General features: G+C 42.8%; 1 protein-coding gene across 3 annotated transcripts in view; it reads left to right on the top strand.

The window, feature by feature from the left end:
* elp4 (elongator acetyltransferase complex subunit 4) overlaps positions 1-23,874 on the top strand; it is a 59,091-nt gene extending 35,217 nt beyond the window's left edge. For 2 of the 3 annotated variants that reach the window (XM_078250544.1, XM_078250526.1), the window contains one exon: positions 22,996-23,874. In XM_078250544.1, the coding sequence (XP_078106670.1) occupies positions 22,996-23,124 (129 nt within the window). In that variant the 3' untranslated portion in view covers positions 23,125-23,874. Of the gene's footprint in view, positions 1-20,400; positions 21,200-22,995 lie in introns of those variants that run through there. The other variant, XM_078250535.1, reaches the window with a different exon arrangement.
* The last annotated feature ends 559 nt before the right edge of the window (positions 23,875-24,433 follow it).

Below are 24,433 nucleotides of genomic sequence, written 5' to 3'. Positions count from 1 at the left end.
TAGTGACTGGGGAACCATAGGCCCCCTGGTGCTTATAAACTGGGTCTTCACTGTATCCTTGGCTTCTGAATCTTTTTATTGTGTTATCTCCCAATTTTGCCTTAGGTCCACGCACTTTTGTGCAAGTCCTAAAAACAATTTGTTTATTTGCAAGAGTGGTAAATGTGTTCGTCCTTTACAAAACCTCTACTGTTTTTCCTCACAGTCAAGAACAATTCGTCATTTTCTTTTGATCCTTGGCCATGTAAACCTAACACTTGGACTTAGTTGTTAATAAAAACTAGTAAACATATGATGAAGCAAAAAAAAAGGTTGTCCTGTTTTGGCTGGTGTAATTTTAAACCAGCCAAAAATAAAACAGTCCCCTCACTGCTGTTGGTCCACAGCAGTAAAAAATTGCCATCATGGGCACAAACAGCTCTCTGGTCGGAGTGGTTCAAAGGTGGAATGTTGATCCGGAGCAGGAGCATCAAACTTAGGAAGGCTCTCTGCTTGGGTCCTAAAAATAACTTTCCCACACTCTCACTGCTCAGTGTCCTGAGGGGGGTCAGGAGGAGGAGGAGTGTGTGTATGCATTTCTCTAATGTGAACACATTTGAAAACACAAATAATGTGTCTATTGCGATGATGTCCACACTAATGTTCAGATTATTATTATTATTATTATTATTATTATTATTATTATTATTATTATACTTCTTCCTCTTCAATAGTTTGGCAGAAAAACTATTTGTTTTTGTTTTTCGTCATTTGGTAAAGAGGGGAGTTGAATGGACACATACACAAATTTTTGACAAAAAACTCTTCTTTGTTTAAGGGAGGTAAACCCCAATTTTGATGTCTGCCATTTTCTGAGATCACACACTCACTTCACTTCATCATGTCTGTGAAGGTTGACAATCAAATGTCAACATTTTTTAAAGGCTTGTTTTTCGGTTCTTACTACAACGTGAGACTAATGTCTTTGGAAATCCTATCCACATTGAGGAGAGTGAGAAAGTGGTATTGCGAGGAGTCCATAATTTCTAGACTCCTCACAACAGAATATGTGTGCTCATGCTTTATTCATTTGTTTGCATCACAACAAAAGTAGATTTAGAGATGCCAGACCAGTTGGACACTTAGCCTTTTTCTTTAAATGCTTTCTCTGTTAGCAATCCCTCAATAAGTCCTTGCTTGATGAAAACAGATTTGGTGTCTTGATCCTCTTTCTTTCTCTTTATCTCCAAGCACACTATAAAGGCATTTGTTGCAGCTAATCACGGGAGCTACTTAACCCCTGCTACTGTGAATATGGTTGTATTTAAAAAGGATTCACCCAACAGTCAACACAGAGTTGTTTAAAGTGGTGTTGGCCATTGAAAAAAAGTTGCCGGCCGTTGAATGTAGCAGTGCTCATGAATTTTATGAGGGCAAGTGTCCCTGTCCTTCAGAGTTCACAGGTGGCTATTGAAAGGCCTGGCCAGATGATGGAGGATAGTTAGGACACATATAGAGCCCTGAATAGACTTTAATTACACTAAGCAGATGAGTCAGAGGGGCCATTCGAAGGACAAGCCTGCACTTCAAAAGGCAAGTTAGAGGGCAAGGTGATGGCGCCTTATCAAAATGTTTGCAACCCCATCCATGAATTAAGGTGCATGTTTGAGGCGGTGGTCTTGTGTTCATGCTGCAAAAATAGAAAAACATTTTGTGCATTTGTCCAATGTGTGTGTGTGTGTGTGCGCGTGTGCGCTACCTAACACACATACGTGAATGTGCGAAGGTGGGGGAGGCACTGGGTGGGAGAATACTCCAGTGTGTGGCTTAACCAAACTTTCCTTTTGTCCCTAACAATGATGAGTGATGATGAGTGACAGGGGTGTTAGGAGTGGGATCTGGGGAACAGAATGCGCCTAAGCAGTGCTCACCCAAACTCACACAAAAGGCAGCAAAAGGTCAAATTTGAGGCAAGCTTCTTTTCCACTGGCATATAACATTGCATTCCATGCTCTGTGTCACATAATAAGCTAAAACATGTCGCGTCTCTGCTGTGCTCAGACTGACGTGCCAGTATTTTTTGTATGCAGTTTCACTACCATCCTGTACATCATTTAAAAAAAAGTACTTTTGAAGTATACACATTCTGTCAGTTATTGCTTACCAAAAGCAGTTCTACTGGGAGTCTTATCACATTGTGCTCCTGTGATACCTCTTGCCTTTTCTTTGCCCTTATTTTAAACTTTAATAACAACAAGGATTGCTTTGAGATACTCTCTCTTTCTCTCTCTACATCACTTCCTTTTCTTAACCCAACCAAACTGCATATCAGTATATCCCCTCACTCTGAAGCAAGTAAGAAAACATGCACAGTTGTCCTTTTGTTACGCAAAATCTATACATTGTGCTTACACAGCTCAACTCTACACACAGAACCCCCCCCTCACACACACACACACACACACACACACACACACACACACGCACAATATTTTGCCCCACCGCTAGCTAGGGGTGAGGAGGACTTGCGTGCAAGTGTTTCCCAGGAGGCAGTTGTAGACTGAGGGTTCTGAGGCCCGTGGATGGCTCTAGATAGCGGTTAGCGAGGAACCAGTATTATTTTTTATTTTTTTTGCCTGTTCTCTTCCTACCCCTTCCCCTCCCCCTTTTTCAGCTCAGGCAGTGATCGTAATGGGGGGTGACAGCTCACCTCTCCCTAGCGTGCCTAAGGTCCTCGGAGCGTTAGACCCCCCCGCGTAACCCCAACACCACCCCCCAAGTCCCGGAAGGCCACAAAGGTTACTCCATATGTTAGTCTGAGGATTCTTATGATTCTTTTTTTTTCCTCAGACAAGTATATTTTCTGTGAAGTCTAGAAAGATTTGTATGAATCAAATCAAATCAAATCAGGTACATTTATGCTTGATCCCCTCATAAATATATGGGCTCAGTATGGAGTCTGGTTCATTGTTTTATTTTTTAGCTCTGTTATCCTCTGCCTCCTGTTCTTCTGTGTGAGTTGCGACTCAGTGGTGTGAAAAGATCCAGGGCCTGGAGTTTCACATCTATTAAAGGCTTCATGTTTGGAGAGGGAAGTGATCTGATGGCCTGATGTTGTACGCTCACTTACACAGGCAGTTTGTATGGGGACGTCATGTCCGCTTGCTTCATCAACCACCGTGTGTGTGTGTGTGTGTGTGTGTGTGTGTGTGTGTGTGTGTTTAGCATGCATTTAATCCTGACAATGAAGCCTTTCATGCCTTTGCAATGTTATAGCATTAGTTTTGTTTTAAGTTTCCTAAACATTGTTTCATTGACAAAAAGTAAGACAAGCTAAGTCAAAAAGTTTGAAGAAATTCAGTATTGTGTGTTCACTCTAAGGTATGATGGTAATATTGTATATCTGTGTTGCACATATCAAGCAAGTTTTCACTTCTTGAGTGTCTTAATTTACGCATATCAGAAATTACCTTCTTACCTCAACAAGATGAAAGATCCCAATGAACATCCTTCTCCAGATAAATCTCATTGAACATGACAGTCTCCTTTGATGCACATCCTTAAAAATATTTTCACATACAGCAGTACATACATTACATTATACATACAATACATTCAGCAGTCATCGTTTGAGCTTTCTGCATCAAGAGAAGTCTTGCAAGGAGGCAGGACAAGTAATGCACAAAATTATAATTAAATCCGTACACTGAATTTGCACCTCTCAATAGATAAAGCATCTTTGTGTTTTTGTGCGCTTTGAATGTTGTGAGTGTTAACGCTTGTGCAAGTCTTGGATAACCAGCTAGTGAAATTGTATAATGAGTAGTGTGTGTATTGAAAGGAGGGTTTGCGTGCTATATGGGCGAGGAATAGTGCACCAAAGCATGTGTAGTGGTGAATATTAGAGTAGGCAGAGTGTTAGCAAGGTCACTCTGTGTACAGAAAAAAAGTGCTTTCCCATCTCAAACTCACTCCCTCTTTCTCTCTCCCCGTCACTCTGTTTCTTTTGTCGGCTGCTCCCTCTACTCCTCTTTTTTTAATCATAGTGAGCTTTTAAAGAGTGTTGCTCTTTCTACATTCAGAGCCTTTATACCACAGCTACCAGACACAAAGTCAGCTTGGCATTTTATAAGCTGGTGCCTGTTTTAAGATGTTGTAATAACCCCCAAAACCCCCAAAAAAGAAAAAAAAAAGACAGGCAAGCTCATTTGGATGGTCGGACAGAAGTGCACAGACACAGCAGCACCGCTGTGGGAATCAATCTGCAAGCTAAGAATATGCAAGATAAGTGCCAAACACCCTGCAGGCTAAAGTGGAATCCCAGCCACGCCCCACACATCACCCCATGTGATGTTTGGGGACGCATCCGACACCTACTCTGGACACGCAACATTTCTTTCTTCTTCTTTTTTTTTAAACACATGAGCCTGTGTAGCAGTGTACAAGCGCATCAACCCTTCTGGCCTTAATGGCAGCCTACATATCAGAGAGGAGGCACTGGCCTGGTGTAATCTGACTTGTCTTAATTACAGGCAGTATCCAGTAATAGGCTGCTTCCATAGATATCAGCCATTAGAGCAGTGTCTCTGACGGGAGAAGCCCGATTGGCTACGAGGTAGGTGATAAAGAAACCATGCCTCATTTACCTCCAATTTTTTGTTCACACATCCTTGTATTAAAGTCAAGCGTGAAGATGGCTAAGGACTGTGTTAAACTGATTTATGTGCTCTCCTATGTGGTGGTAGCTAATCTGCTCCTCCTGATTGCATTGTCAGCAATCAGTGCTGCTCTACAACTAAATGATTTCACTGGATGGATGTTGTTTCAGCAAAGTTTCAATGCTGAAGCTTTTCATTAAATTGTCCCTTTTCTGGACTCATTAAAATTGATGCATTGTGACATATGTTCTTTAAACGTTGTGAGCTTATAAAAGGACCCTGCCTAAGCTTTAGACGTGCCTGTGTGGTTTCACATCCAAAACCTCAAACCAGCAGCTCTTGTCTGCTAATTGAACTAAACCACAACAAGTGTCCTCAAAATGACTTTACATACTTGAACAAGTTCTTCTTTTAGCAGACTTTTACTGTTTCCTGTCAACTGTCTGCACTTGTCTGCCTTTTTTCTCTCCCCACAAGTACACACACGCCCTCTGACCGACTCATTGTGTGCTTTGCTTGAGGTTGAGCTGGTATGATGTACAGTGATGTAAATGATGACCAGAAGGATATTGATGATACATTCCCAATCCTTCCATCTCACCCATTCACTTTGCCTTTGTTAGCACCACAGCAGCATGTGATCTGATGACATGATATGTTTCAGTAATTCCACAGACAGCTTCACCATCCATTTCAAATGCCATAAAACAAAGTCAAACCATTAAAGATAATATACCCATCATTAGTATGGAAATTAGAAATGGAATGCCATAGAGTACTGAAAGCTTGTCACTTGAGTGACAGTTAAAGACACTCCTGGTTCAGTGCACTGTATTTAAGATATGTTTGATGTTTTTCAAACTCCGTATTTGGCATATTATCCTCGGGTGGCAGCTCACACCTTGTTGGTATTTAAGACAGATTTCAATGGATATTACCGGATTGTGGTGGCGGTTGCATTTAAGGGTGCAGCTCCCTCATAACAGGGAGGTGTTGTCTGCTGACAGATCACTGTCTGGATGAGAGAGCACAGCAGCATCCCACCTCATTACCGTAGCAACACACTAACTGAGGGACCGACACACTGCTCGCTGTGATTAAGATGTAAATTTCCTCTAATTGGAATGTAAATTCATACATTTATATGAAGACGTCAGCTGTCAGATTGCAATATTGTGTCCTTTTTTCTCCTTCTCCCCTGTTCCCCAGGCAGGGACTAGGTGCCTGTAATCTGTATCATACTCCCGCAGCCCATCCTGGGATTTGCCGTTTGTTTAATGTCGGGCTCATTGTCCTGCATCCAGCCCATCATTGTAATGCTTCCCATTCATGTTTCTGTGTTTTGTTGCAGTCTGATTTGCTCTCGCTACCTGTGTTTGTTCCTCCATGCATGGATGAGCCGCCAGGGCTTCGGGGATGGGGAGGGACTTTGAGACGGGGCTGGGGTCATTGGGTGGCCGTATTTTGTGTGTGCATCGATTACTTCTGCTGAATGTTCCTCAATGCAAATAAGTCTGCCACTTTGAGAGGAAGCACATGTATCTGAAGTAATTAATTTTACCCTTGAATGCCAGCTGTGGTGTTTGTGTGACGTGTTCCAAATAGAGCTTTCTCACCAAAAAGGTGTTAATTTAGGGATTTGGCAGATGAAGTAAGTGTGTTTGCCAATGTATATGGCCCATATAACTGGGATGCGCTGTTTTTGTCCTGCTAATTCTGAGATTGGGCCATCATGTCAAATTTTTAGATTACATTGTGATATGGCTCATTGAAACGCAATCATTTTTTATTTGACACCATACAGAATTCTCCTCACTCCAATGTTACAGTAAGTCTTGTCTGAGTTATGTCATAGTGTGCCTAGCACAGCCCTGTATATGAAAAAATCAGTAATGTTTCAATCTTTTTCAGAGCTATTCTTTTGAATGGATAGATGGCATGCTTTTTATAATGTGTGTTAAAAGTGATAAAATTATGTAGTTTATCTAACTCAGCCTTGTAAATACTTATTACAGTTTTTTTACATGCATATTTTCAACATACATTTTAAACATTCCCCCACTCATTGGGAGAAGGAAGAAGTAATATTAATATTAGTATAGTAAGTATTTTTATGTAGGATGTTTTATTTATATGCGTTCTGACAGTTCAAACACTTAAGACTTCAGACAGCATACTAATCCTATTTTCACACAACAAGCTTCACCAATACCTGTCTCAACAGGTCATGCTCCTGAACGGATCAGTATGTTGAGAACAACAAATTGTAACAAATTGTCATTCACCTGATATGCTCATACATAAGCAAACAGAATGTAATTTGCATGAGGAAGTAGAGAAGAGCAAACACTTTAATAATGACTGTCTTTGGAGATGTCTCCCATCTTTATTATTAGCACCACTAATGTTATGTACATCAGACCACCAGTAAAGAATTCTGATCAATCTTGCCTTGCGTTGATGTAAAAGTCATATGTTTTGTAGAACCTGTATGGCTTGGGATGTGACACACAAATCTAATATGTATCGGATCTACCGGACTGAAAAAAAAAGTTATCACAAAGACACTCATGTCATCCCCTATCTTAGCAATTGCTAAGTAAACAGTAGTATTGCACCATTCGTGTTGCACAATAATTTACCTAGAATGTTTCCTTTGATTGACCAACACAGTGCATTGATTGATTATATTGCATTTTATTGCATTACAGCTGAACTAGTTTGAACTTTTTTCTGAGTCCTCTGCATTGGCACACATGTGGATGTGCTCTAGTAAAATACATTCATAAGAATCCATTATATGTGCGTTATTGTAAGTCGTGGTGTCACAGGGTTTTTGCACAACATTTTTTTTTTTATATTATCCATATCTCAACAAAAATCCTTTAGTGAGTGAAAGTTTATATTTCCAAATCACGGTCACTGAGTTCATCATGAGTGAGTAAAATAATTTCCATTTGTTGTGTGTAAAAGACAGAACTGGCTGGCGTGCCACAATTCTGCCCACAGGACATGTTGATCATGAAAACAAACAAAAGCTGCTTGATTTCCTGTTTTTTACAGATCATCAAGCATCCTTGGGTGTGTACTCGAGGATCCTGCATATCTCCTGTACATTCTTCTCAGGCACAGGTAGCGTGTGAAATCTCATAGGTCACGAAAACCTTTCTACCAAGGAGGTTCAGATACAGGGTCTTGATCGCTATAGCTACACGAGTACTTTCGATAGAAAAAACCCCGACCCGAATCAGTGCAGGTAACACGGAGAAGCTGCAGCTACGTACTACAAGCGTCCCCTGAGCTAAAACGGCAGTGCTCGGGGCAAGTTTTAGAGTGCCTTTGTGCCTCTTAACAGACACAAAATGCAATTAATATGTCTGTGCCACATGAACAGGGCCCTTACGTGTCAACAAGATGCGTTTTTAACACAGACATTGTTTAAATTCACCTACCCTGGTCCTTGTATCGATCCTGCCGGTAGCTAGCTTGCCCTGCTAGCTGATAGCCATTAGCTGCTAGCTGCCGCCCAGCGAGTGTATTCAGACAGGCTTCTGTAATAATCATCCCAATAACAATCCACGGAGCGGTGGTGGTGTGGATATGTCCTCCAGAGGACAGGTCATGTCACGTCTTGAAGTGTATTCCCCCCTAAAATAAACAGTAGTGCGGTAGTAGCTGTTAGCTGCTAGCTGCCCTCCGGTGAGTGTGTACAGCCAGATAGCCGTTAGCTGCTAGCTGCCGTCCGGTGAGTGTATTCAGCCAGCTTTTGTGATAATCATCCCAATAGCGGCGGTGGTGTGGCTATGTCCTCCAGTTACTGAAGGCTAGCTTTAGCTTGCGTTTGGAGCATCAAGTTCATCTGCCTGTTTCCCCTCTGTCTGTCTCGTTCTTTCCAACTCTTGTGAGGCTAGTTCTTTGTCTGTATACTCGGGTTCAAATAAATAAGGACGACCATCAAACTCAAAAGGCTCTTCCGTGTGTTGTATATCTGCTATATTCTCCATAGTTACGTTACTCCAAGCTTCTTCCCTTATGAACAACTCCGCTCTTCACACACTACGCTCCAATCTGCACACTACTGTTTACCTTTTTCCTCCTACAACTGTATTCCCAGGAGACAGCGCGATGCTACAGCTAAGCTTCAGTAACACTATTACTGTGCAAGCCACAGACATCGTTTATCCCGTTTCCATGTAGTTACATAGTCACTGATGGTCATAACCACTACAGTGCTCAATTACCTATTTTGAGGGGGAAATAATCTAAACCTTTCGCTGCGAAGGCATGATCTGTCCTATGCAGGACATCCACCAGACCACTGGGCACTCCGTGAATTTTTATTGGGACGATTATCACAGAAGCCTGGCTGAATACACTCACCGGACGGCAGCTAGCAGCTAACGGCTAACGGCTATCTGGCTGTACACACTCACCGGAGGGCAGCTAACAGCTACTACGACTACTGGCTGTACACTGACGGGACAGCTAGCAGCTAACAGCTACTACCGCACTACTGTTTATTTTAGGGGGAAATACACTTCAAGACGTGACATGACCTGTCCTCTGGAGGACATAGCCACACCACCGCCGTGCCATGGATTGTTATTGGGATGATTATCACAGAAGCCTGTCTGAATACACTCACCGGATGGCAGCTAGCAGCTAACGGCTATCAACTAGCAGGGCAAGCTAGCTACCGGCAGGATTGAGACAGGGACCAGGGTAGGTGAATTTAAACAATGTCTGAGTTGAAAACGCATCTTGTTGACACGTAAGGGCCCTATTCATGTGGCACAGACATATTAATTGCATTTTGTGTCTGTTAAGAGGCACAAAGGCACTCTAAAACTTCCCCGACCACTGCCGTTTTAGCTCAGGGAACGCTTGTAGTACGTAGCTGCAGCTTCTCCGTGTTACCTGCACTGATTCGGGTCAGGGTTTTTTCTATCGAAAGTACTCGCGTAGCTGTAGCGATCAAGATTAACGTAAAAATTGGCCGGAATTCTCCTTTAAAGACAATGATGTGTTCCCAGTATGTCAGTGCGTGTGAAGTGTGCTGCAGAGTTTGACAACACATGTAGGTGTTGTAGGGTGCAGGAAATTAAAAACACTGGAGCTCACAGAAGGAACCTCCAGGCCAAGTCAAGCAGAGAGGAAGAAGAGAGAAAGGGTGAAGGGACCCTTCTATTTTAAGGGCCAGCTGGCAGTCTTAGTAGCTGAACCTGTGTTAGTTAAACACCAGTTGGTCTTCACATGCCTTGCCTTTTGTGTTGTATGTGAAAGAGCTTGGGATTCCCATGCAGTTTGATTCCAGCTGAGGGTTGAGCTGTACACCAGGAATCCTGGCTATGCTGCCACAGCATGTCAACACTACTCCACCCACCTGTGGCACCTGACATTCTCAGCGTGCCCTCCCTCAATTAGCCCTCCATCAGGAAAGAATCCTAATAAACCTGCTCCTTTCACTTCCATTCCATCCATCATCTTCTGTTTATTACACCGAATCAACAGCGTGTAAAACTGACACGTTCCCAGCCGTTGTTTCTGTTAACCAGGAATCTGCCTCTGGTCAGGTGAACCGGTCGGCCCTGGTCATGTGGGTTGTTTTCAAGTTTGGGATGTGCTCGTACATCCTGGTGACTGGAGAGCAGCCTATCCGGAATTATTCTGATACACCACCCACAGTGACTTAAAGTTCCACCCATCACCTGACTGTTCAGGTGTCAGAGGAGGAAGTGAATCATCTCTTTTGCCTTGAGGTGCCATGAGAAAAGTGGTTCACTTACTGTACAAGTTGCTCCATGATTGAGATTTAGAAGTTGACATGTTAAGTTCTTTTATTCATTTTATTTTTTTCAAGATATTACTAATGATGATAATATTTCATTCAGCTCGTCACTTGCTCCTTTAGTCCTCACGCTCCTTTGCAATACAGTGCCACACGACCAACCAGGCTTGGCTTTTGTAGTCACAGAACAGACATACAAGAGAAGAGGGAGGAAGAAACTGGGGGAGAGAGGAAGAGAGAGAGAGACCATTGTGTCCCCCAGGTATGACAGAGTCACTCATGCAGAAATATCCCACATGGAGGGAGGTGGGAGAGAGGGAGGGAGCATGAAGGAACTCTTGGCTTCCACTCCTCGCTTGTGCCCCCCTTCCCTGAAAACACATCTGCCTTCTTTTCTTTGCCACACACCTTTTCTGCATCCTTCGCTCACCTTCTCACTCCAGTAACAGAGACTTTTAACTGCTAACAGCTTAAAATGTTTTCTCATATTTTGGGCAGCCAAAAACTGTATTCCTTCAGAGTATTCCTTGTCACATGTCATGCGGCCTGCCATATTTCGTCGGCCTTTCTGGGGATCGAGCTCTTTGGCTGCAAGTTCATTCTCTTTTTAGCTAATATTCTTTGGCCTTCGAACACACTGCTGTTACCGTTACCCCAAGCGGTCTGTCTTACATGAAAGTATGTCGGCTCAACAGTGATCACCATTTTAGTCCGCGGTAGAGCTGTCTCATGGCTGCACGCATTAAAACAATTAAACTTTGCCCCTCCCCCGCCACAACAATCACTTGCGGATGTGTTGGGTGAAATTTAGCAAGAAATTATCATTTTCTGAATCACTTCACTCTGCTTGCTCGGTGTTTGTTTCATTCTTTCTCTTTCTCCGTCTCGTCTTTGAGCGGTTTAAAAGACTTGGAGCCCCCCGCATGTCCTTCTTTTTGCTTCTTTTCTCTGTACTTTTTTTTCATCATTATCCAACAGCACTTTTCTGTGCGTGCAAATGCTTTCTGAACGGCGTCCTTTCTTCCCTTTCAGGCTGGATGTCATTGTTGCTGCCTGTGGGCTGGGTGTATTTATTTAGGGGTAATTGGTGTGTGGATGAGTGAGGTAATGAGGTGCATCCACACTTGGCTGCTCCCCTCCCTGAGAGCCTGAGACAGACGTAGCCTAGCTGGGCTCCGGCTTGAGCTATACCACACTGCTGTTCCTCCACACAGGCCAGAATGGCTCTTTCATACCCAGGTGGACAAACACAATCACAGGGGCTGATACCTCAATGAGGCGTCTGCAGTTTGAAGTGGGGTGTGTGTGTGTGTGTGTGTGTGTGTGTGTGTGTGTGTGTGTGTGTGTGTGTGTGTGTGTGTGTGTGTGTGTGTGTGTGTGTGTGTGTGTGTGTATCCTTGCATGTGTTCATGTGCTTGTATTTATTGGTAGAAAGGGAAATAAACAGCGCTTAGTTGTTGGCCTGTCTCTGTCTTCAGTCCTGTTTGTCTTGCGGCTTGTGTTTGTATAAGTTATTTTCCCTGTGTGTTTGTAAGTGCATGTATATCAGGCTGAGTGGGTGTTCAATGGAGCTCAAGGAGGACCTCTGGCTCTCATAGCCTCCTGCCAACGTCAAACTGCCCCTGATGTCCTACAGGGTTACCTAATGATTTCACTTACACCTCCCTTATCTGTCTGGCCCGTGTGGCAGCAACCGTCTAACGCGTCAGCCTTTACATGCCATTTGCTGCCTCATATCCTGTGAAATTCAATTGCACAGCTCCAACTGTAGCCATGGTAGGGGGATCTCTCTCTCGCTCTCGCTCTCGCTCTCGCTCTTGCTCTCGCTCTCTCTCTCTCTCCATCCTCTCTCACCCTGTCTCTCTTTCTGCCATCTCCCGTATTTGTAAAAACAAACAGTTCTACCGTCACACCTTTCCCCCCGTATTATCTTAGAACAACCTTGCATCGTTTTTCAGCACTCTAAAGTTGACACTTCATTTCACTGCAGTGTGTTGATGACAGACTTTGAATGAGATGTAGAAGTTTTAATCCGGGACCTTGGATGTTTGAGGCTGCCCACAGGTGTGCGGCAGATAATATTATGCATAGATTGTTTTGTTGTTATCAGGGTAATTGGTGTAGACCTGCCAGCCTTTGATAGACACACAATTACTGTATGTGATGCATAAGTGGACTCATTTTAGGGCAGGATTTTGAGTTGCTAATGGTGCATTATTCAGCTTTTGGTCTGTCCCCAAAAGTGCCAGGCCAAATCAAACACGCCGCTCCAGGGTAATTGAGGCCCACTCCGCACCCCCTGCAGTGAGCAAGGCAGAACTGTAATCCCCTGACAACTCTGACTTGGCCCCAATTTGGCAGGCCGCCCATTTCCCAGCAAAACGCCTAACTTGACATCGGGGAGAATGAAGAAGCTGATAGTCACATTTGGAACGCTTTCCAATTTTGTTATTCTTTTCAACTCAACAGCCCTCTCCAGCCATCTCTGTGCTCACTCTTACTTTTTTATTTTAAACTCTACTTCATAGAACATAATTGCACTCCAAAGGTTTTGGGCAAATAAACCTAACCACAGAAATGCTTCCACTTTTCTTTTAAAACTGTTGCCAGAAACTACCACAAAATGAAAGGCTCAATAATTACAGAACATTTGAGCAACATTTTTGAGTGACTTTTAGACTGAAAATCATCCATTCTGTTCATTTTTTCCAGATGCAGTTTTGTAAAATTAGGAAAGGAATATGTATTTCGATTAATAGTCACCTTACTAACCAAACTGGTACTGCAGCTTGCTACCTGCAGATAAACTTTGTTTTGATATTGATTATTCCTCCATTTCCAATCAACTCTAAAACACATTTAGGGGAAATTATAATATGCTAAATTGGCCAAAGAGTAACAGAATAAAATGAGGTTGTTGTGAAAGAGGAGTTTCTAATAAAACACCTGGACTATGACATTTACCAAATGTCTACATCAGACATTTGATATTAAATATTATGTTTCATTAAAGACTTTGTGACGAAAAGTCTGCATTCTCAAACATGTTGTAACAGTCTTTTATGGATGGAGTATTTGGTCTCCTTTTACTAATGTGTACAAATTGCAAATTCATTATGATTTGACAATGTATCTGTAAATTCTGTTCATGCCACTTTATCTTTTCTTAAAACTACATTCTCTGTAGAGCCTCCTCTTATAGGGGTCATTTGCAGGAAGGATATCACATGCATTTAGCATTGTCTCTCTGATTTTTTTACTTTACCATGCATCCTCCCCAGGCCCTGGCTCACTGTTTTAATGGCTTTAGTAATGCTTCACAATTAACACTCAGCCAGCGCTCTAGGTTAGGTAATGTGTTTCAGGCAAAATTAGAAAACACAAAACAAGAATTCCCCGTCACCCACAGTGCTTCTAGGACCTAGAGGTAACGGGGGAAATGAAAGGTGGTGAATTTTTTGACAGGGCAGCCAAGGTGATGTCTCATTCCCTTTGACATCTTGAACACCCTAAAGGTGGCTTTGCCAACAGTCTACCCAGGAAGCACCTCACCTAGCTGTGGCTAAATTTACACAACCACCTGCCCACAGGGAGCATACTAGAGAGAAGAGCAGAGGTGGAGTTGGGGTGAGGATGGAGGACAAATAGGGGAAGAGAGCAGGCGGGGGTGGGAGACTGAGGTCAAGTTTAAGTAGCTACATTGAACTGATATTGAAGATTATAATCCAAGAAGTTTCAACATTTCTGTTTAGTATTTTGTCCCTCTTGGCTCGGCTTTTGCTCTCTGCGTTTTTTTTCTGTTGTACTGCAAGTTGCATCAGAGTGGAGACAGAGAATAGGTCAGATTTGGGTTTTCCAGAGTTCCTTTAGGAGTTCAGTGGATTAGTGGAACCAAGCATTTCAGCCCCCAGGGATTCCAGTCCACTGGGAGCACATCAGCTGTGTTCTCATATAATTTCACTGTGTAACTGTGAAAGAGGTGACCCTCACAGTGTCACAAATAACAGTGGTAGACTGACGAGTGGCTGTAAATACCTGAGCCCTTTGCAAGACTAAATATAAAACATCTCGTAAGAAATGCCGTATAATGTTTTCCAGTACTTTTGTATTTGTTCTGTTCTTAATCAAACTCATTTCTTTTATGTTATGTTGTTTTTTTAGTCCAAGAAGCAAGAAGGTGGAAAGTTCTTAGTGCTCTGGAAAGTTGTTAGTTGAGATGCACATCTGCAGGAACACTATTAGTCACACAGCTGTTGGCTGTCCATGGGAAAATAGTTGTTGCAACTGTATTATTCTGTAACACCACAAGTTCTTATGTGTCTCTTCTTAATTATAATTAAAAGTCTAAAAGAAGTTCCCTAGCTACTATTGTTTATTACCTGAGATAACATATTGGAACAGCTTTTTTAGTTAAAAGCCCAGATTAACTAGATACTGAAGCAATTATAAATTGTCTATTATTTTGACATTGCCACATTCTTGCCACATTTTAATAAATAGGCAAAGACTCTTTCCCTTTTAAAACTGTATATTCATGCTTTTTATAAATTTATTCAAAGGCTGCATATATTGAAGCTTTCAAGACAGACAGTCCAATAGAATTGTAACAATTCTAGATGCTCCCCAGTGGCAGAGTTCAGGCCGTTTGCCTGTGGGCTGATGTGGAGTGAATGGCCTTAGAGGCTCTAGGCTGGTCTATGTGTGGCCCGGCTGGTCCAAGTCAGCAGTAATGACTGGCTTTGGCCAGCATGCCTGTTAATGTGAATGGGGTTACTCTGGGCAACACCTTTTCAGCTGGGTCCTATGAAGTCCCCAGTATGGTGGTCTTTGTCCACACAAGGGCTGTCCTCTCAGCAAAAAGGGCTTCTTTTTTTGTGAGGACTATCAACTGGTGATGGATTATACCCACCCCCCTTTATTCATCCGGGCAGACTAACAGACACGGATGCATGCAAACATACACACAAACTCTCACGCATACGTACAACCACAATGACATCAAAAGTATTACAAACACGTCAGCACATTTATCTTACTTATCTTAAGTGTTTTAATAGACGGTTTTCTTAGGTATACTCACATAACAGGTCAACATCAATTGCTTTTGCGTCGTTCATTTACTGTCCCCTTCACTTCTCATAGACATGAAAATTAAGTTTGTTCCTGATTAATCTTGAGTTACAGAGAAGGTGTAGTCACTTCTTTCTCTTCAATATTCTTCTGTTTACTTTCTTCTATTTTTTGCTAAGGGATGATGTAGAAATCCTCGGCGACATAAGCTCCATGAATGCCGGTTCACATCTGCATCCTAGATGTATGTGTGGTCCATGTGATTGCTTGAATAGTTCCTATAGATTTCAAGCTGTTGAACTTGAGTATATTATCCCGAATGTAAAATAATTTATCAGTGATGCTTAAACACAACTGCACCTCTCCTGCTCTATGGTCAATCTCCTTTACTGATGAGTAAACAGAGTATATACTATATGCTATTTTGTGCTTGCTCATTTTTTTGCTATGTTCTTCTCAGTTTGGGTCTTGTGCCTTACAATTTCATAAAACTGTGCAAGATCAGTACTAGTAAGCAGGTGGTTGGAGATGAGGTTTACAGACTTGTGGAGAGCTTTAACGTCATCATGTTGATCTTGGAAATATTTCAAATGGCAGATAATATGTTGTCATCCTCGCCCTTCTGTCCTATTCCATACTTGTCTTCTGCTCACACAACAACAAACTATTCCTCAGTGAGTGTGGTCGCCCCCACCCCTGCTAAGGGTTCAGCCACTTACCCAGGCTGACACAGTAACCTCCAGACGACCTTTCGCTTTGCCAAATGTTATGCCTGTAAACTGCCTGAACTCCATCACAGTGCAAAAGAGGAGACAACAGGAGAAATAAGGTGTTCTGTTGGAAGGCAGGCTGGGTTCAGGAAACCCTAGTTGTACTGGCCGGCTTTGTGCACTCATGTTGTAAATACCTCTGTGTGACACATGCATAGGCAAGTGGCAGTGTGTGGCTGTCTGCTTTTGTACATGGTTGTATGCACTTGTAGACTGAGTGCAACACGATAAAATAATGAATAATACATGTCAAAATATCCTTGGTAATGCTCTGGTTTTTATTTTTGGTGACTAAAGCAGTGACAGAGCCAGTTAGGACAGTGATCTAAAAGGGAAAAATTTTGACATTTTGGTAAATATGCTTATTTGTTTTTTTATCATGTCGTTGCGGTAAGGTTGCCAGGCAACCAGCGGCGGAGAATCTTTTGCACAAAATCCATCTAAAAACTACAATGTGTTGTTTTTACACACACAAGATATAAAGTGTCAAGTAGTTAGCTTTAAAAGTAGGTAGGCAGAGTTTGTTACCCTAGGACAGAGCCAGGCCAGCTCCTTCCACCAGTTTCCAGTCTTTATGCTACGCTAAGCTAACTGTCTGCCTGATCCAGCTTCATATTTAAAGGACAGATATGAGATGGTGTCCATCTTCTCATCTCACTCTGCAAGTAAGCGTACAGTATGTCTCAAAATGTCAAACTATTCCTTCAAACCATTACATACATTGTTTAAATATTTATAGTCTCAAACTGTTCTGTGCAGTGGTATGATCATTTTATTAAAAAACCTTAACACTCAAAGTGGCCTAAAAACTTCATTATAATGAGGAAATAGGCTACATTGCCTATAGAAAGTCAAATAGTGGGTTAAGCTATAGCCTTGTGCTGTTTTTGAGATTAAATAAATTGATATGTAGACATTTTCTCCCAAGTGGGATTATTATAGAAGGGCATATATGTAGCACTAGAAAACCTGCTTTTACCAAAAGTGTCAGTGGTGTTTTCACCTGAGGACGTATATATCAGAGTCATGGCTTGAGGCGTAAAATGTGTGTTTGAGGGGCGGAGGGTACAAGAGGTCCCCCAGATATGCTGTCATAACCCATGCAGCCGCGCTCTTTGCAATGGGCCTATCTGTAGTGAAGGCAGCACTTAGACATGTTTGTACTCTATGCCCTACATCCCCCTCCCTTTCTCCCCAGGCACCATGTCACTCCAGGGCGGACCAGCACTTCCTGACTGTGCCCAAGTCCATAACACCAACTAACCCCCCCCTTTACTACCCACCACCACTGGGGTCAATGTGCCCTCGCCTCCTCACCCTACAATGCCCACGGTCCATACCAACACTGCCCTCCAAAGAGAAGCAAAACCAAACTGAAAAGAGACAAAATGGCCCCACGCTGCTTCCCTTGTCAAAGCTTTTGACAGGCCCGCGCAGAGGCCCCCAGAGGAGGGTTCAGTTGAAGATGATGACGACGGAGATAACAAGTCAAGTTGTTGTGTTACAGCGCAGTTACACTTTGGCCCTTGTTTGTCCATTTGGTTATTCAGAAGCATTGCAGAGCTAACTGATTCCCATGCATGTCATGTTTAGTAACATGACAGATACTATCCAATGCTGTTTTAGATCAGTCTGCGGAGCGTGAAGGGTAAGTGAGGAGCTAGCTATTAACATGAATAAACATTCCATTAGGTATTAAAAAACCTTGAAATATTGTCAGCTAATCAATTTCCTGTTTGGACATGCTCACTTAATAATGGAATTCAGTCAGTTATTAGTTCCCTCCTATTCTTCCAGTGTTTGGGAATATAATTACACTCAGAATGCTTACTCATCCTTCTGCCTGCCTGCTGCCTACTCTGTCAGATGCATTAGCCATGAAGCAGAAGAAATGAGGAGCCTGTATCTGTCTATCTGTCAGTCCGCCTGACTGTCTGTAAGCCTGCCTCTCAGATTATCCTGGATCAGGCAGCAGGTGACATGGCGAGCAGGTGACCATCACCCAATTACCAAAAAGAAACTCGAGATGAGCTCCAGTGTAGTTTACATTTGTGTCGTTCTTCTCCTGTCACTCTTATACTCTTTCCTTATGCCCGTCCTTTACAGATTTAAACATTTGCATTTACATTATTTGCATGTCAACAGGATAGTGTAGTTGGAAAATGTACCCAATCCTTACATGTTATGTCAAATGTTATACTTGACGAATTCAGCTGATGCTGAGGGATGCAGGGTGATGGTCCAAAAATGCCCTGACAAAAAAATAAATGTATTGGCATTTATTTTACAAAAGAATAATCACATTTGTGCGAAACAATGAGGAAGATAAATTAAATAGCATTGTTTAAAAACTAAAAATGACTAAGTCTGAGGGATAAAAACGTCCCTAGTCAACAGGTTATTGTTAGGGCAAGGTCAGGGATCGTGTTGCATTCTTTGTTACCACAAAAGAAGAGGAAGGAAGAGCTTCTTCTCAGCTTTTGTTAGGTGCAGGTGGGCTAGAATTACCAAAGTGATGGGATTTATGCTGGGTTGTTTCTGCATTTTTTTCTGGTAAGGTAGAGGAAGTATTGTGTGAAGTTTTCCACCTAAATGTGATGATAGTTTGCTTCTCCAATAGAAAAGCACATAACTTCATTATGTGGATTTTGGTGTGCATAAGTTAGAACTAGTTCCTATAGGTTCAGCAAATGATTTCCCACACAATGCAGTGTAACTTTAGAGGTGTGAGAGATTACGGCACTGGGAGGTGATTTAGCTTAGTTTAGTGACTGGATAGACCAGCAAGTCTGGGAAATTTCTACCAATTTCATTCTGCTACCATTTTGACCCTTGGCTGGTTGTAGAAATGGGACTGGAAATGGAGGACATTGACCTGTTGTCATGGACAGACGTACACATTAGTTTACAGTGGCTGCACTGCAGCTGTGCTGCTCAGGGAAATTGAATTGGCAAAAGGTATTACCTCTAATGTGACCACTGTCCATGAATACTGGACTTGTGGTAAATAAATCCATTCAAACTACATATTTTTTTAATATAGTGTGTTCTGCAACAATACGATAACTGGAATTTCTTATTCATGCATTCACAGCATATAGCCAGATTGCTTTATTGACATTTCCTCTGTGATTGTAATGACTTCAACTTAGTGATACAAAGTTTGGTTTCTCTCATTTCACTGACTTGATAGAGCATATAATATGCTGACCAAATACAACAATAATTGTGTTAAGTAGGTGTTTATGGTAAATATCATGTCGCTTCCATGAGCATGTTACAACATTGGCTAATCTGATTGGAACAGCCAGACCGGTCGTCAAATGTTCCAACAAGGTGTTGGGTTTCCCATAGTTCTAAGCTGTACATTGACACGGGCCATTTGAAAGTGTGGCTAAAACTCTATAGAAGAACTGACTCGTTAAATTAGCACCTAATACTCCAGTCATTAGCAAGCCGTTACCACCAGTGGAATGTCTTTGATGGTGCTGCTTTGTGTGAGTAGGTCCTGTTTAAGCTCCAGTTGGAAAAAGTTGTCCGTTTGTATCTTGGAATATAATGCACTTACATAACATTCCTATACTCAGAACCGTAACATAATACAAAACTTAAAAACTAGCCATAATACACTGATGTGATATCCACAAACAACCACTGGTGTATGTGGAGATTGGGAACAACCGGTTACGAGCAGCATGAAACGCCATATTCCTTAAGAACCGGGTCTTTGGGGTGTTTAGTAAGCTGAAGGGAATTGTCCATTGTGGGGTGATATTAGTAACCCTCTTAGGCAAAGCTAGTCTGTGGGCCGGCCCTCAGGGCTCATTTCAAGTGCTTAGCGGTCGTTTGGAGCTTTGTCACCCCTCACCCTGTTGCCAGCATGTCCCCAGCCCCTCCGGCTGTGGAGCGGAGCTGAACCATAGACCTTTACCCCTGCCCGCCACCAGGGAGGGAACACTAACATCACAACTCAAACACACTCTCACACACATACTCACACTAACATTGTGGCACACATCCATTTTTAAACCCCCCCCTCCACCAATGCACCACAGCCAATGGTCTATTTTCCCGCCGTCCACTCCCATCCAACACCCCCACCTCTCTTATTTTTTTCCTCTTTCTCCACCCTCAGGAAGGTTGCCAGGCAGCAGAGAAAGACTTCACACACACATCCACCCCACTATGCCTCTGAGGGTTTTCCGGATGTCCTTGTTTACATCATGGAGTGTGCAGGTCGTAGGGAAGCAGACTTAGAGCCTCCCTGGTTATGTCTGTCTGAGTCCGACACTGACCTCTATTCATTTGGTGTCAATGCAAATGTTGATGGCAGCCCAGCACTTGGCTATCATCACATATTTGGGTGTAAATTTCAAAATTGGGGTTGAAAAAGAATTTATATATTTTTCTTGGATTGTCCTCATCCAGTTAACCTGCATTAGCAGTGATATGAAAGTAGTTTATTTGACGTGGAACTGAATGTAAAGTAAGTTTTCATGGCCTTGATAACCAATAAAAGTTATCAGCCCTAATATTGGCTGTCAATAATGTGCCTGGTGGTTGCTGACTGTTACTAGGCTCCCTCTTCCCTCTGTGTCAGATCGATTGGTTATGTCTGCTCCTCCCTCCAACTTTGATGTTAGCATTGATTGTTCCCATATGCCCCTGAACTCAAAGGTTAGAGGAGCTGAGCTGCACTTCTGGATTGCTTTGACCTTCGCTCTGCACATGCTCAGTGTGTTCACAGAGCTCGGAGCCAAACAGACACGGTATAGCCAGGCCCGTGGGTGCGTGACAGCCAGACAACGGTGTGATGTCTTTTTTTTTTTTTTACTCACCCACTGAGGGTGATGTATATGTGATTGATTTTTCTCCTACCCCTCTCTCTACCGCGTTTCCGCTGCAGTGCACTAAGCAGGACTGAGTCCAGGCTTGATCAATGCATTGTTTTTCTTTTTCAATCACACTCGAGTGAGCTGAAGACACGAAAGGTTACACAGGTGAGGTTTGGCAGGGGTGGAAGCTGGAGCTTCTGGAGGCCCCCTCAAGGCCAATATATGTGTGTGTGTGTGTGTGTGTGTGTGTGTGTGTGTGTGTGTGTGTGTGTGTGTGTGTGTGTGTGTGTGCGTGCGAGAGGGAGAGAGGGAGAGAGGGAGAAGGAGTCAGAGAAAGAGTTATACAAAACGAAGTTTAACTAATTTATCATGTTTCTTCCAACTTGATCATTCTTCTTGTGGTGTCACAAGAGTTATTCTATGCTCAATATGTGTTTTCTTTTCTTTTCTCGCAGTAGGATTTTCCGTCCGTGCTTCTAGATGTCCTTTGTAACCTTACCTTTACCATCTGACATTAAATTATAGGTCCTTCACAATGTCTCAGAGCTCACCTGCCCCAGGTAAAAAAGGGCTGCATGAAGACTACTCCTCTTGTTTCCTCTACTTGCTTGATAAACGGTCTTCTGACACTCACACAAAGGCAATGTGTTGAACAGAAAAGAGACCACTTGACGCGCCTCTGACCTGTTAGCGACAGTAGCCGGAGCACAAGGCTTCATATCAGACATGAACATTTTGCGGTTCAGACTGAGAAGTTTCAATGCTCCTTAAAAAAAATGGTATTAAGCAAAGGGTGGAAGTAGTCTACCCTAGAGGGATACAGAGTGTTGCATAGTCCTGAATTATCTCTTAGTAATGATGCTGTTAAACCCTGTACCCAAGCACCTAGTCATTAAGAAAAAGATAAGTATCTGTGGGAGTGGAAGGGCTCTCCTAAAGTTCCATGTCTGGAGGGGGTAAGGATGTGGCGGGCAGGGAAGGTGTTGAGGGCTGAGGTGGGGTTTATAGCACAGGCTTTGACCAGTGGGTGTCATATGTCATGGCAGATTCTTTCAGAGGCAAATTACAGGGTTTAACTTCTCTTGTACCCGGGATGCTTGTATTCTGATTTAACTTCCTCGATAGACACTCGAGCGACATGCTACTCAACGCCATTGTTGGGCGCACACTTGACTCACTTGGAGATACTTCAACTCCTCTCAGGCTCTCAGCACCTCTTTTAAGACTGTTCATGGAGTGCCATTGGCGGCCTTTCTAGCCGCTTGTGGAGAGACCAGGGCAGTGTAGCCCCTCTTAAGCTTTATAGTAGTTAGCGTGTTGGTGTTAGGGGGCTTTACATGAGTGGCCCTCATTAACCTCTTAGCGTCTTTGTGCTTTGAGTTGGCACAGGGCTGCTCCATAGATAAGCTATGAAACAGCTAAAGGTCTTGATTCTAATGACTCTGGTATTAGCTGAACATAATCATTTGTGTTACTAACTCAGCAAATCAACACAAGTGCACACACATCCAGATTTTGCATTCACAGTGACAACAGTCACTTTATTTTACCTCACCTCATAAATGCCTGCTGTTGTGTCCCATACACAACTTCTCAAAACACACACATTCCCTGTCAGCTGTAACAGACTAAAGCTCTCTGAAGCATTTAGCAGCACGCTAGCAGGTTTACTGTACGTTGCTAGTGCTGAGGGGAGTGCTGAAGCAACTAATGCAATTTCAACCCAACATGGCTCTCTGTGAATAAACATCACTGAAGTGTACCATCTACTGTATGTTGATCCACTGTAGTGTTATCTTTTTTTCTCCATACGAGCTGATCTAATACTCTGCCCCCCCCCCCCCCCCTCCCTTCCTCCCTCCCTCTGTGTTCCTCTCTCTTTCTGGTTTCTGTAGAGACTGCATTTGCCTCCAGACTTGTCTGAGACGGTGAGTCGTGTGAGCAGGGGGGAGCTGGCCGGAGCGGTCATGGTGGCTTCGGGCTGTGGCACTGGCACTTCCGGCAACAAACACCTGGACTTCTAGCGCTCCCACACAGTAGCCATGGGCAACCAACACCTGGAACGCCGCGGCGTTGTCCTCTTTACCGTGGCGACCAGGTTGTTCCCTCGCCCACATTATGTCAACCTCGATAACCCTGCCAGACATTACCACCTGCCAACTGTCCCAGCCAGGGGTGAAGATCTAAACATCCCCAGTACCTCATCTCATAACGGACACATTTCATTCTATATTTTATATTTTCTTTTTTATATAAACCTAAAGTACACTCTGTGTTTTTCTCTGACAGCTGATATTTGCACATTCCAAGCTGTCATGAAAAGTTCATTTAGCTTAATTAGCCAAGGTTATACAGTAGCCCAAGGTTTTACACAGTTTGCTTTTTTCCAATGTAAGTTGAAAATAATGTGAGCCCTATGGTATTTTCAAAATGTTATATGAAGGTATATGATTGGCAGATTGACTTACTTAACCCAAAGATGGAAGGCTTATTTAAGGTGTTGTACATTTGTTTTTTGTTGTTCCCCTTTCTCTGGGGATTTTGCTTACAAGTAAAGTGTAATATTTTTTTTTGTCTTCACAGACTCTCACTCATGGCAAACATTAAATAATATAGCTGTTTCCCCCAAGCTCTGAGCGTACTGTACAAACATAAGTTGCCACTCCTAACTAGCTCCACCATGTACAATAGTAAAGTCAAATATGTTCTTGGATAATGCAATGAAATGTGCTTTTGTTAAGGTAAATAAAAGAAAAGAAATACAAAGTATAAAACATATGCTCTTCATTTTTTATACTTTACCCCGTCTCAACACCAGCTTTGAAGGGAACGTTGACTACCTGTGAGACTGTGAGGATGTAAAGTGAGCATGTTATAAATGACTGATCTCTGGTCTGCCTCACAGATTTCAGGTTCACTAGGGATGCCTCCATCTGACCCTGAGACTGTGCCGGTGAGTGACGTCTACTTCCAGTAAGCTGGAGAGCTGAGCAGGGATACGGGCAGAGGGTAGGAAAGCTGGATTTGGGTGCAGGCTTCACACCTCATCAGGCATGTTTGCTGGATGAGCTGCTCTGCCATGACAAGCCCAAAAGAACAAATTAGGTCAAATGGTGACATGGAGAAACAGAGAAAAAACAACATGAAAAATTAAATGTTTCATTTTTGTTTTCCTCAGTCTGCTGCTGATGCCAGTTTGAATAATTTTGCCTGTGAAAACTGGCAGTATTGGTAACCATCTGCAACACGTGTTGGGAATGGGTAGTGTTACCTGACAGTTTCATGCATGAATGGAGTGCTCTTATATCCAGTGTATGAGAGAGAGAAAGATGA

This window comes from Sander vitreus, chromosome 1, assembly GCF_031162955.1.
Source record: "Sander vitreus isolate 19-12246 chromosome 1, sanVit1, whole genome shotgun sequence".
NCBI classification, from domain to species: Eukaryota; Metazoa; Chordata; class Actinopteri; order Perciformes; family Percidae; genus Sander; species Sander vitreus.
The sequence above is the reverse complement of the archived record's forward strand: the minus strand, read 5'-3'. Positions and strand labels throughout refer to the sequence as shown.